Consider the following 12,744-nt stretch of genomic DNA (forward strand, 5'->3'; position numbering starts at 1 on the left):
TGAAAATTTGGTAGCCCTTAGTTCTTGTTGTGGTCCAAATACTAGTTCCTGAAGACTTTCAAATGAAAAAAAGCATGTCTATATTTTTCATAGATGATGGGTCTCACTTACAAATTGTAAACACCTTTAATAAAACTAATAAACATCAACCACAAATTATGCATTTGTCTGGGAAAGAAGTAGAAGAAATGACAACTAATTTTGTTTTGAAATATAACATAAATGATTTATAAAATATTAAGAGAAATCAGATAGTTCATATTGTAAGGATAAAAATTATGAAAGAACTAATAGAGTTAAAAGAGTTTATTTCTCATAGGGTAAAATAGTTAAAAGAATTCAATCCAAACAATGAGTAATGTTGGTTAAAGTGGACTTCCTATATCAACTAGGTTGTTGATGTGGGTATATTTGGTCCTTACTTCTTAAAATGAATTGTAATGATTAATTTTAAACAAGTTATATTTAAAAGTGCATAGAGTGAAAAAGGAATATTTTTAATTATTTCATATGTAATTGCAGGTGTAAATTTTAATAAAAAAATTAAGAGCATTTTGATAAAATAAACTAAGTGTGGAATTGAGCTCATGCATGTATATAATACTTTTCAATTCCATTAATCGTAGACAAAGCAAATGGTTAGATGTCAACACCAACTAATGGAAATCTTGGATGTATCACAATTAAGTCTATAAATAAGTGTTTCGTCTTCATCATTCCCTCCAGGTAAACCTCTTAATAACTTCATTTCTACCAATTCAACAATGGTGCTTGAATGTTTTTCATCCTACTCCTTACTCCCCCGACTCATCATCACTCCTTGCTTATTCATATTTCTCCTTTTCCTTCTGTACTCGATATCATTATTCCATGTCACTTTTACATCTGCCTCTACACCTACCACTTCTCTTTTGAAAGTTGAACAAGATCAAGAGGCAGTTGCTCTTCTAACATGGAAGACCAGTCTTGATAATCAAACCCAATCTTTCCTTTCTTCTTGGTCTGGACGCAATTCTTGCCATCATTGGTTTGGAGTGACTTGTCACAGGTCAGGAAGTGTCTCCAATTTAGACCTTGACAATTGCGGTTTGAGAGGTACACTCCACAATCTCAATTTCTCATCACTCCCTAACCTTCTCACTCTTAATCTTTATAATAACTCCCTTTATGGAACCATTCCAATCAACATTGGTAATCTTTCTAAACTAATCACAAATCTTAACTTTACTTTCAATCGTTTTACTGGTGTAATATCTCCCCAACTTGGATTTCTAACATCTCTTAGTGTTCTAGCATTGTCTTTTAATAATTTCAGAGGCCCAATTCCTCCTTCCATAGGTAACTTGAGGAACTTAACCACTTTGTACCTTCATAAAAACAAACTATCTGGTTATATTCCTCAAGAAATTGGATTGTTGACATCGCTTAATGATCTTCAATTGGCAATTAATAGTCTCACTGGTCCAATCCCTCCATCCATAGGAAACTTGAGAAACTTAACCACTCTACATCTTTTTGAGAATGAGTTTTCTGGTTCTATCCCTCAAGAGATTGGATTGTTGACATCACTTAATGATCTTGAGTTGGAAACTAATAGTCTTACTGGTCCAATCCCTTCATCCATTGGAAACTTGAGAAATTTAACCACTTTATATCTTTCTGAGAACAAGCTTTCTGGTTCCATCCCTCAAGAAATTGGATTGTTGACATCACTTAATGATCTTGAGTTGTCAATTAACAATCTCACCGGTCCAATCCCTCCTTCCATAGGTAACTTGAGGAACTTAACCACTTTGTACCTTCATACAAACAAACTATCTGGTTCTATTCCTCAAGAGATTAGCTTGTTGACATCACTTAATGGTCTTGAGTTGGCAAATAATAGTCTCACTGGTCCGATCCCTCCATCCATTGGAAACTTGAGAAATTTAACCACTTTATATCTTTCTGAGAACAAGCTTTCTGGTTCCATCCCTCAAGAAATTGGATTGTTGACATCACTTAATGATCTTGGGTTGTCAAATAACAATCTCACCGGTCCAATCCCTCCATCCATTGGAAACTTAAGAAATTTAACCACTTTATATCTTTTTGAGAACAAGCTTTCTAGTTACATCCCTCAAGAGATTGGATTGTTGACATCACTTAATGATCTTGAGTTGTCAAATAACAATCTCACCGGTCCAATCCCTTCTTCCATAGGTAACTTGAGGAACTTAACCACTTTGTACCTTCATACAAACAAACTATCTGGTTCTATTCCTCAAGAGATTGGATTGTTGACATCACTTAATGATCTTGAGTTGTCAATTAACAATCTCATCGGTCCAATCCCTCCTTCCATAGGTAACTTGAGGAACTTAACCACTTTGTACCTTGATAGAAACAAACTATCTGGTTCTATTCCTCAAGAGATTGGATTGTTGACATCACTTAATGATCTTGAGTTGTCAATTAACAATCTCACCGGTCCAATCCCTCCTTCCATAGGTAACTTGAGGAACTTAACCACTTTGTACCTTGATAGAAACAAACTATCTGGTTCTATTCCTCAAGAGATTGGATTGTTGACATCACTTAATGATCTTGGGTTGTCAATTAACAATCTCACCGGTCCAATCCCTCCTTCCATAGGTAACTTGTCTAGCTTAACCTTTTTGTTCCTTGATCACAATGAGCTTAGTGGTGTTATTCCTCTTGAAATGAATAATATCACTCATTTGAAATCTTTTCAGTTAGTTGAGAATAACTTCATTGGCCAACTACCGCAAGAGATATGCCTCGGTAGTGTTCTTGAGAACTTTACGGCCTCTGGAAACCATTTCACTGGTCCTATTCCAAAAAGCTTGAAAAATTGCACTAGCTTATTCAGAGTTAGGCTTGAAAGAAACCAGCTGACAGGGGACATAGCCGAAAGTTTTGGGGTGTACCCGACCCTAAATTATATTGATCTAAGCAGCAACAATTTTTATGGTGAGCTTTCTGGGAAATGGGGGCAGTGCCACATGCTCACAAACCTGAACATCTCCAACAACAATATTTCTGGTGCTATACCGCCTCAACTTGGGAAAGCAACTCAGCTGCGACAACTTGATCTCTCCGCCAATCATCTAAGTGGGAAGATCCCGAAAGAGTTGGGTATGTTGCCATTATTGTTCAAATTGTTATTAGGAAACAACAGTCTTTCAGGTAGTATTCCTTTGGAATTGGGAAACTTATCCAATCTTGAAATTCTTGACTTGGCATCAAACAACATAAGCGGTTCAATTCCCAAACAACTGGGAAACTTCTGGAAATTAAGGTCCTTCAACTTGAGCGAGAATAGATTTGTGGATAGCATTCCTGACGAAATAGGAAAGATGCATCATCTTCACAGTCTTGATCTTAGTCAAAATATGTTGACAGGAGAGATGCCACCGCTGATTGGAGAATTACAGAACCTGGAAACGTTGAATCTCTCCCACAACGGGCTCTCTGGCACCATCCCACACACGTTTGATGATTTGATAAGTTTGACAATTGCTGATATATCCTACAATCAATTGGAAGGTCCTCTCCCCAACATCAAAGCCTTTGCTCCATTTGAGGCATTCAAAAATAATAAAGGTCTGTGTGGTAATAATGTCACTCATCTCAACCCATGTAGTGCTAGTCGAAAGAAGGCCAACAAGTTTTCTATTTTGATCATAATACTCCTCATTGTGAGCCCTCTATTGTTTTTATTTGCTTTTATTATCGGCATTTATTTTCTTTTCCAAAAATTGAGGAAGAGAAAAACCAAGTCTCCTGAAGCAGATGTTGAAGATCTATTTGCAATATGGGGCCATGATGGGGAATTGTTGTATGAGCACATCATACAGGGGACCGACAATTTCAGTTCGAAACAGTGTATTGGCACTGGAGGATATGGTACTGTTTACAAGGCTGAGTTGCCAACAGGTCGGGTTGTTGCTGTGAAAAAGCTTCACTCATCAGAAGATGGAGATATGGCTGATTTGAAAGCTTTCAAAAGCGAGATTTATGCTTTAACACAGATAAGGCATCGCAACATCGTCAAGCTTTATGGCTTCAGTTCATTTGCAGAGAACTCATTTTTGGTTTATGAGTTTATGGAAAAGGGGAGTCTGCGAAACATTCTATGCAACGACGAAGAAGCAGAAAGATTAGATTGGATTGTGAGGCTAAACGTTATTAAAGGCGTGGCTAAAGCTTTATCCTATATGCACCATGATTGCTCACCTCCTGTAATTCATCGAGACATATCGAGCAACAATGTTTTGTTAGATTCAGAATATGAAGCTCATGTATCTGACTTCGGCACGGCTAGGCTTTTAAAGTCAGACTCATCTAATTGGACTTCATTCGCAGGAACTATTGGTTATACAGCTCCAGGTACATTTTTCTTAGTGCCTTGCTTATCTCTAAATGGCCTCTATACGTCATATGGAACGTTTCTAATTGTTTAGCAGAGCAGAGCCTGATCAAATCTTCTTTGCAGAACTTGCTTACACGATGAAGGTGGATAATAAAACCGACGTTTATAGCTTCGGTGTTGTGACATTAGAAGTAATCATGGGAAGGCATCCCGGAGAACTCATCTCATCCCTGTTATCATCAGCGTCCTCCTCATCTACATCACCATCAACGGTCTACCATTTCCTGTTGAATGATGTGATAGACCAGCGCCCCTCACCTCCTGTGAATCAAGTGGCAGAGGAAGTAGTGGTTGCAGTGAAGTTGGCATTTGCATGTTTGTGTGTTAATCCCCAATCTCGGCCAACTATGCAACAAGTTGCTCAAGCACTCTCAAAACAGTGGCCACCATTGCCAAAACCGTTTTCTGTGATTACGTTGAGTGAGCTGCTGGGTCATGGTCATGGGGATCAAACTAGCTGAGGGTTCTCACTTCTCCATGTAAATTAATTATCAATTGATTATTACTGTAAAATGTAAAAGCAAGAAGGCATACTGTTATGACATCCATGAGGTGGGTGCAAGCAATCGTGCATAATTTCTCTTGGTTTTTTTTTAACTTCTATTATAATATAAAACTACAGTTATATTATTTTTTTAATATATTTGAAGGGTGGAATGTGCAGGTTATTCAGAAGCATGATCTGCCACCATGTGATGTTCTTGCAACCTTTGGAACATATTTTCCTTTGAAGGGCCCCTCAATCAGGTAGTTCATTTGTATCTATATCAGCTAAAGAGTCGTATGTAGTGACATTTTTATTAAAGAATGTGATGATTTCACCTCCTGTTGCTTTCAACTTTGCAGGTGTATCAGTAACCAAGTAGGCTACTGAATATGAAGAGCCTGCTGGGGATGCACTCAAATTCAATCATCCGGAATCATTGATGTTTATCGTTTCAGTTCGATCCTAAGGTGAATGATTTCATTAACATGAAAATTTCTTTCTCTCTCTCATTTGTAATAGACCCGTAAATTGGTTGTGATGCAGGGCTGTCGTGGAGGAGTGCGGGAATGCCGATGACCGTGTCTCTGTTTCTGAGGCTGCCAAACAATCTGCATCACCGGATGGTTGGACAATCTGCATTCATCAGCATTATTAGATTGTAAATTCCCACCTTGGTCTTGAGCTGTGGTCACAACTGTTGAGGGTTAAAGCTAGAAGCAAAGAATTCATGACAGAGAAGATACCTCTGTTGTATGGATGTTTGTTTGTTTGTTTGTATGGAAAATAAAATAATAATGTTTTTAAAAATCCTTAACGACCCAGGAATATATACATTATATGTATACATATTATCGATCCACTTCTTCTCAAAAATAAAATAATTTTTTTTTTCAAAAATTATTCTTTTTTTCTCGAAAGATATCTAATAAATAATTCTCATATTTTTTTAAGGCTATATTTTATTAAAATGTTAATATTGGCTTTGAAATTAAAATTTTGTGGAAAAAAATAAAGTAAAAGAATAACGAAATGGCTTAAACCGGAGGCACACATCAGATCAAACCCGGCTCCCATCCGGACCGACCATTCCGGCCCGGTTTTTATCAATCTTTCAGAGGGTGAGGCAAAGAGGGAAGCATCTTCTCAACATTGGGGATTTAGCTCACTCTCTTCCTCTTCTCATGGTCTGAAATCATTTCATAACTGTAACCTCTCTAACTCTCTCGAAACTTTCTCCCTCTGGTATTTTCTATGCATTTCTTCTTTCTTTGTTCGGACGTTTATGTTTTTTCTTCCTCCCCTCTGTTTGGTTCCCGAGAAACTCGTGGGAAATGCAACCAAGTGAGTTGAAAATTTTGAATATCTTATAATTGCCTCCATACTATGCTTTTTTATAAGTTTCGAATTTCTTCTTTATTCTACTTCACTCTCTCTCCTTATTTATATAAGGTTGTTGTGTTTGGTTGCTGAGAAAAGTGAGGAGAAGAGAGGGAAATGAAGCAATTGAATCTTGCGCTTTTATGTTGCTTTCTAGGGGGATTAGTGCTGAGAGCTGTAAGATTTAAATTTTTGGTTCTGCATTTTCTTAGCAAACAAACAGTGCTTTCTTACTGGATTTTGAATTTTGAGCTTCAATTGGGTAGATAGGTTATTTCTAGTGAAGATGTTCTTAGGGAAATATAAATTTCAACTGTACAGAGTTATTTTACTGAAAGTCAAAATTTATTTTTCCCATGCTTAACAGAAATATATTCACCAAAATAACTGGAGTTGCCAAGAGAAAAAATGTCTTTTGCTGGAATTGTATTTATTTTTGGGTATCATTTTATGATGAAGCGTATTTTTTATTTTTTATTTTGAATCTTTTTTGTATTTTTTAATCAGTTGCAGAGCATTTTGCATGAATATAGAGTGGTGTTAATTGAAGGGGTCTGAGCATTGTTCAGTTGAAGAATGGAATCTACAGGGCCATCGCAGTCTTTGAAGAGACCAGATTCCTCATTAACAAGAGGGGACCAGCTGATTATTACCCCTCTAGGTGCTGGAAATGAAGTGGGCCGTTCCTGTGTCTACATGTCCTATAAAGGGAAAACCATATTGGTACACCATAATGCGTTATTCTTTTATTTTGGTTGCTAGTTTTTATACTTTGTTTTCGACATTTTTTTTTAATTTGTTTGTTTCTATTTTGTTCCTGTTCTGTGATGATAGTTTGACTGTGGAATTCATCCCGCATACTCAGGCATGGCTGCTTTGCCATACTTTGATGAGATTGATCCTTCAACCATTGATGTCCTTTTCCTTGTTGAATATTGTAATGTTATTTGTTTTTATAACTTAGTGATCTGCTGAATTGAGAAATGAAATTTAGAGAATATCATGATTGTTCTTTTATATTGGACTATATACCTGGGTATGGTCATTTTTCTGCCAAAAAAAAAAAAATCATTGAATGAATTCTGTCCTGAATGGCCTTACTTAGAAAAAGTGACCAAACAACTATTGTTAAAGCATATAAAGATTTGACTGGGACCAGCTGCAAGTACTCCATCCGTATCTTCTCTTATCAATATCTGGTGCTATTAGGAGCACTGCAGCTATATCTTTAAAGGAATGAGACTGCATCTACCACCCAAATTTTAAGCCATCATCTGAATATGTCCTGCTTCTCAATGGCTTCTTCATTCCGTTTGCTAATATTTCTTTTTTCTCTAGGAATAAACTCTTGGAGATTCCTTTCCTTGTATGAAATAGCTTCCTAAAATTGAAATCTATCCCTGGGCTCTTGTCTGGCCTTGAGATTTTTTCGGCTTTGAATAGGCTTTCTTGAGCCCAACTTTACTCCAGTTGAAATTCTGACTTCATGGCTGATGAATGCTCTTGAAATGGTTGAAAGCACATCAATAGTTGGTGATCTACTACTATAAGCATGGTTATGAGAGTATTCTCTGTAGCTGTATTAGAGGGATCACTCTATACAAAGGCCGTTGGCCATTATAGGTTCCTTTTCTGGGGTATTGTTGTATGATGAAAGGGTTAATGGACCTACCCCTTTGCATCTCTGCATAAAGTGTCCATACACAAACTTGAACATGTACTTTCATATGTAAGAGTGCGAGAGGTTACAAATAATTGAATCTATCAGCTAAAATTCCTTCAGAAAAACCCCAACCATTCACCTTCTTTGATTATGTTGAAGTTCCCATTGCTTTTCTCAGCATTGTTTTCTTCTCGGTAAATGGATTTATGGTAATCACATACTTATCTTTGAGCAGTGCTCTTAGTTGTGGTATGTACCAGCATATCTTCTTAACAATCGTTTCATTTGATATCTTGCATGTCTGTCTTGTCAATGAACTTTTGTAGATCTTGAAACTTTTTGGTGGAACTTTTATCTTTAGTTTTTCTTTTTGTCTATCTACTCTACTTTCTCATCTGAAATTGCCCCTGTTCTTTTGGATGTGCTTTCCACTTTATTGCATTGTAATGTGTTGCATTTCCTGTGCAGCTTTCACTTGGGTCATGCCGCATCCCTTCCATATTTCCTGGAGAAGGTTGGCCATTTTCTTAATCAAATTTTATGCAATTACTTTGCGTATGTTTTTAAATAAGCTAAAATATTTGAATTTGTTCATTAGACCACATCAAAGGGTGAGTTTTTATGACTCATGCAACGAAGGCTATCTACAAGTTGCTTTTGTCTGATTATGTAAAAGTGAGCAAAGTTTCAGTTGAAGATATGTTGTATGATGAACAAGACATTCTTTGCTCCATGGATATTTTTGTTTATAGATGTATGTTTCAATCTCCATTTTTTTAAGGCTCGTAATATTTCTCCTCAAGTTCAAACTGGTTTTGAAGCTAATCTAAATGCATCCCTTTCCCTGGTTGGTGGTGAGTGACTTTGATTTGGCTTTTTTCATCTTTACCCTCAAAGATCCTATGCGTTTTCTCCCACCAAAGGCACTGAGCTAAACAACAAGTATCAACTAGAAATTACTCCCAATCATGGAAATCTTTTCATATTTCTCACCATCAAATGCTCCAATGCTACTTATACTTCCAGTGTACTGTGTTCACCATTTTACATTGGGGCTTTTCTTACATATATTTATTATATACATATATATTCTTATTTGTCTATCTCACCATCCCTCCCCCCCAACTAAAAAATAAAAAATAAAAAAAAAATGAAAGAAATCCAATGCTACTTGTTTTACTCTTTTATGTGGATTATTTTTGTCTTTCATCAACTATCCTAATGTTGTTTGTTGCTCTCTTTTATGCCTTGACAATGTTAGTATTGTTTTTATTTATAAATTTTTGTGAACTTGTTACTTTTTTAGAACTCGTATAATATCTTACCTAGAAAGTGTTCTTAGTTAAAAAAAGCATTATAATTCTATAGTCCTAATCAGTTGTCTAATACCCTAACTGAGAAGGTTTGTTAGGTATATTATTATATGTCATGTTGAATGAAGCCCAAGCCTTTGGTGCCCTTGAGGCTTGGGTCAGGTGGTAAAGGGATTGGGAGGTAAGTCCCAATGGGAACAAAATTTACCTATCAAAAAATAAAAAATAAAAAATGAAGCCTTTGATTCTATTTTTTAAATTGTTTTTTTTTTATGTTGTGAATTTACGATAACGAGATGCATGTAATGTAAGATTATGGTTGTGCCTTTTATGTAACTATCTGTTTTAAGGCATGAATTTCTCAACGGTTACAATATCTATCAAAAAAAAAAAAAATGAACAAAAGTTATGGTCGCAATGGTCCATGTATCACAGATTAGCTTAAATCCAGTTATTTAAATTTGTGATTAGCTCTAATGCTCCATCTTGGGACTCTTATTTGAAATTAGTAGTGCCACAAATGTTTACTACCTTGTCCTAAAGCCTTAATCTTTCTACCGTAGACATTCATACCTGAATCATAGATTATACCTGAGTGTAAGTACTATTGTTTTAGATCTATATAACATCTGTGGGCTTTCTGTACTTCACCTTCCATGAGAACAGATGGGTTTTGTCTTCAGTTCTGGACATAAGGAGATATTGGCAAATAACACTAAAATAGTAGGAATTAGTCTCTTAAGATATAAATGAGATTAATTCATGTTTTGTGTTCCACAACAGCATTTTTTCTATTGTTCTGAATTTAGTTTCAAAATTGTTACATAACTAATCTAATAAAATATAGAACTTGTTCACTAAAAAAGGCAATATGGTGTGTGTGTGTATCTCATATTCCAAAATATTGGTTGCATATAATCCTGATCTATTGCAGAATGTTCGGCCATTTACAACAATTGACTTTAGATATGTAGCTTAATTTTATTATCTCATTTAATCTTCCTGGAACTGTAATTAAGTCTCCCTTCTGCAGGTTTTGGATTTCCATCAGACTTTAGAAGTAAATGGTATACGATTTTGGTGTTACACAGCTGGCCACGTCCTTGGTGCTGCCATGTTTATGGTTGATATTGCTGGTGTCCGAGTACTTTACACTGGAGACTATTCTCGCGAAGAAGATCGTCATCTCCATGCTGCTGAGATCCCACAGTTCTGCCCTGATATTTGCATAATTGAATCCACTTATGGTGTCCAACTCCATCAGCCTCGGCATGTGAGAGAAAAGCGCTTCACAGATGTCATCCACTCAACCATTTCTCAAGGGGGCCGTGTTCTAATCCCTGCATATGCTCTAGGTCGTGCCCAAGAACTCCTTCTTATCCTTGATGAGTATTGGTCTAACCATCCTGAGCTCCATAACATCCCCATATTTTATGCTTCCCCCCTTGCAAAAAGGTGCATGGCTGTTTACCAGACATCAATTCCATGAATGAGAGGATCCGCAACCAATTTGGAAATTCGAATCCCTTTGGCTTCAAGCACGTATCACTCTTAAAGAGCATTGAGAATTTTAATGATGTAGGTCCATCAGTGGTGATGGCGAGCCCGGGTGGGCTTCAGAGTGGGTTGTCAAGACAACTGTTTGATATGTGGTGCTCTGATAAGAAAAATGCATGTGTTTTACCTGGGTATGTTGTGGAAGGGACATTGGCAAAAACCATCATTAATGAACCCAAGGAAGTTACTTTAATGAATGGTCTTACTGCTCCCCTCAACATGCAGGTCCATTTCATTTCTTTCTCTGCCCATGCAGATTTTGCACAGACAAGTACATTCTTGAAGGAGCTCATGCCACCTAACATCATTCTTGTTCATGGAGAAGCTAATGAGATGGGGAGGCTCAAACAGAAGCTTATCACCCAGTTTGCTGACTGCAACACCAAAATTATTTCCCCAAAGAACTGTCAGTCAGTTGAAATGTATTTCAACTCTGAAAAAATGGCAAAAACCATTGGGAGGCTCGCTGAAAAGACCCCAGAAGTTGGTGAAACTGTCAGTGGTTTACTGGTAAAGAAAGGGTTCACTTATCAGATAATGGCACCTGATGATCTCCATGTCTTCTCGCAGCTATCCACGGCAAATGTCACCCAGAGGATTACTATTCCTTACACTGGTGCATTTGGTGTAATAAAGCACAGGCTGAAGCAGATATATGAGAGTCTTGAGTCATTGCCAGATGAAGAATCTGAGGTTCTAGCTTTTCGAGTCCATGAACGGGTGACAGTGAAGCATGAGTCGGAGAAGCATATTTCACTGCATTGGACATCAGATCCAATTAGTGACATGGTCTCTGACTCCATTGTGGCTCTAGTTTTAAATATCAGTCTTGAGATCCCCAAGGTAGTAGTTGAATCAGAGGCCATAAAAACTGAAGAAGAAAATGGGAAGAAAGCAGAAAAGGTTATCCACGCACTCCTTGTTTCTCTGTTTGGAGATGTGAAGTTGGGAGGGAATGGGAACCTGGTGATAAGCGATGATGGAAATGTGGTGCATCTTGATAAACAGAGTGGGAATGTTGAGGGTGAAAATGAAGGCCTCAAGGAAAGAGTGAGAGTGGCATTCCAGCGGATCCAAAATGCTGTGAAGCCAATCCCTCCATCTGTGTCTTAGCTCCTTCCCTCAGGTTTTCTCTGTATTTTCAACTTCTTCCTAATTAATTCTGAATGTTGAGGTTAAAGTTCTATATCAATCAATATTTCTTAATGTAATTAGTCTGCTTATTTTAGGAAAATATTCAACACTGATCCACCTCAGTCCCAAGCTAGATCACATACATCAACTTTTTCTTTCTTGTACCTTATATGTGGTAATGCTCAAGAGATTTTCCTCTATGATTTTTGCGATTCGTCTGACCTTCACAAATGCATTGTCTTGTTGAACAGTGTCATCATATCCCCAGAATTTATGGTTATTAATGCATAACTTGAATGCTTCATTAGTGAAGCATGTAAATAATGTTTTTGTTTTCCTGGGTTGTGTTATTGTTTGATGCTAATTCTAGATCTGGTGATGAGTGGTCTTCTGCTATTAAGATGAGACTTGAGCCTGTTAGTAATTTTCTCAGCAACCTTTGATTAAAATGGAGCTTTTGTGAGCATGGAAGTCTTGGGTTACTGATAAATTTGACCACCCATGGACAACAACCACGTTGCTTGTTGCTCAGTCCTATCTAGGGATTCAAATAGAAGATTTACAGGATATATTGTTAAATTCTTAGAGATTTGTTAGCAGTTTTATCTGCAAATATGAAATCAACTCTTGTAAATTAAGAAAGTTTGGTTGTAGGTTAGTTGGAGTAGTTATTTAGTTCTTGTATTTTCTATAACAAAGACTTCTATAAAGCATTTTAATAGAAAGTCAAAACACACAAATTATTCCTTCAAATATTTCTCTTATTTTTATGGTATCA

The 12,744-nt window shown here is 36.8% G+C and overlaps 1 protein-coding gene and 1 pseudogene across 1 annotated transcript; both read left to right on the top strand.

Moving 5' to 3' along the window:
- The first annotated feature begins 643 nt into the window (after positions 1 to 643).
- On the top strand, positions 644 to 5,552 carry LOC117926875 (probable leucine-rich repeat receptor-like protein kinase At1g35710). The gene is made up of 6 exons (XM_034846172.1): positions 644 to 726; positions 1,316 to 4,392; positions 4,499 to 4,987; positions 5,100 to 5,182; positions 5,282 to 5,389; positions 5,466 to 5,552. The coding sequence occupies exons 1-3, from the start codon at positions 644 to 646 to the stop codon at positions 4,894 to 4,896; spliced, it is 3,558 nt and encodes a 1,185-aa protein (XP_034702063.1). The 3' UTR covers positions 4,897 to 4,987; positions 5,100 to 5,182; positions 5,282 to 5,389; positions 5,466 to 5,552.
- Positions 5,553 to 6,135: 583 nt separating this feature from the next.
- Positions 6,136 to 12,178, top strand: LOC117926876 (annotated as a pseudogene).
- The last annotated feature ends 566 nt before the right edge of the window (positions 12,179 to 12,744 follow it).

This window comes from Vitis riparia, chromosome 12, assembly GCF_004353265.1.
Source record: "Vitis riparia cultivar Riparia Gloire de Montpellier isolate 1030 chromosome 12, EGFV_Vit.rip_1.0, whole genome shotgun sequence".
NCBI lineage: Eukaryota > Viridiplantae > Streptophyta > Magnoliopsida > Vitales > Vitaceae > Vitis > Vitis riparia.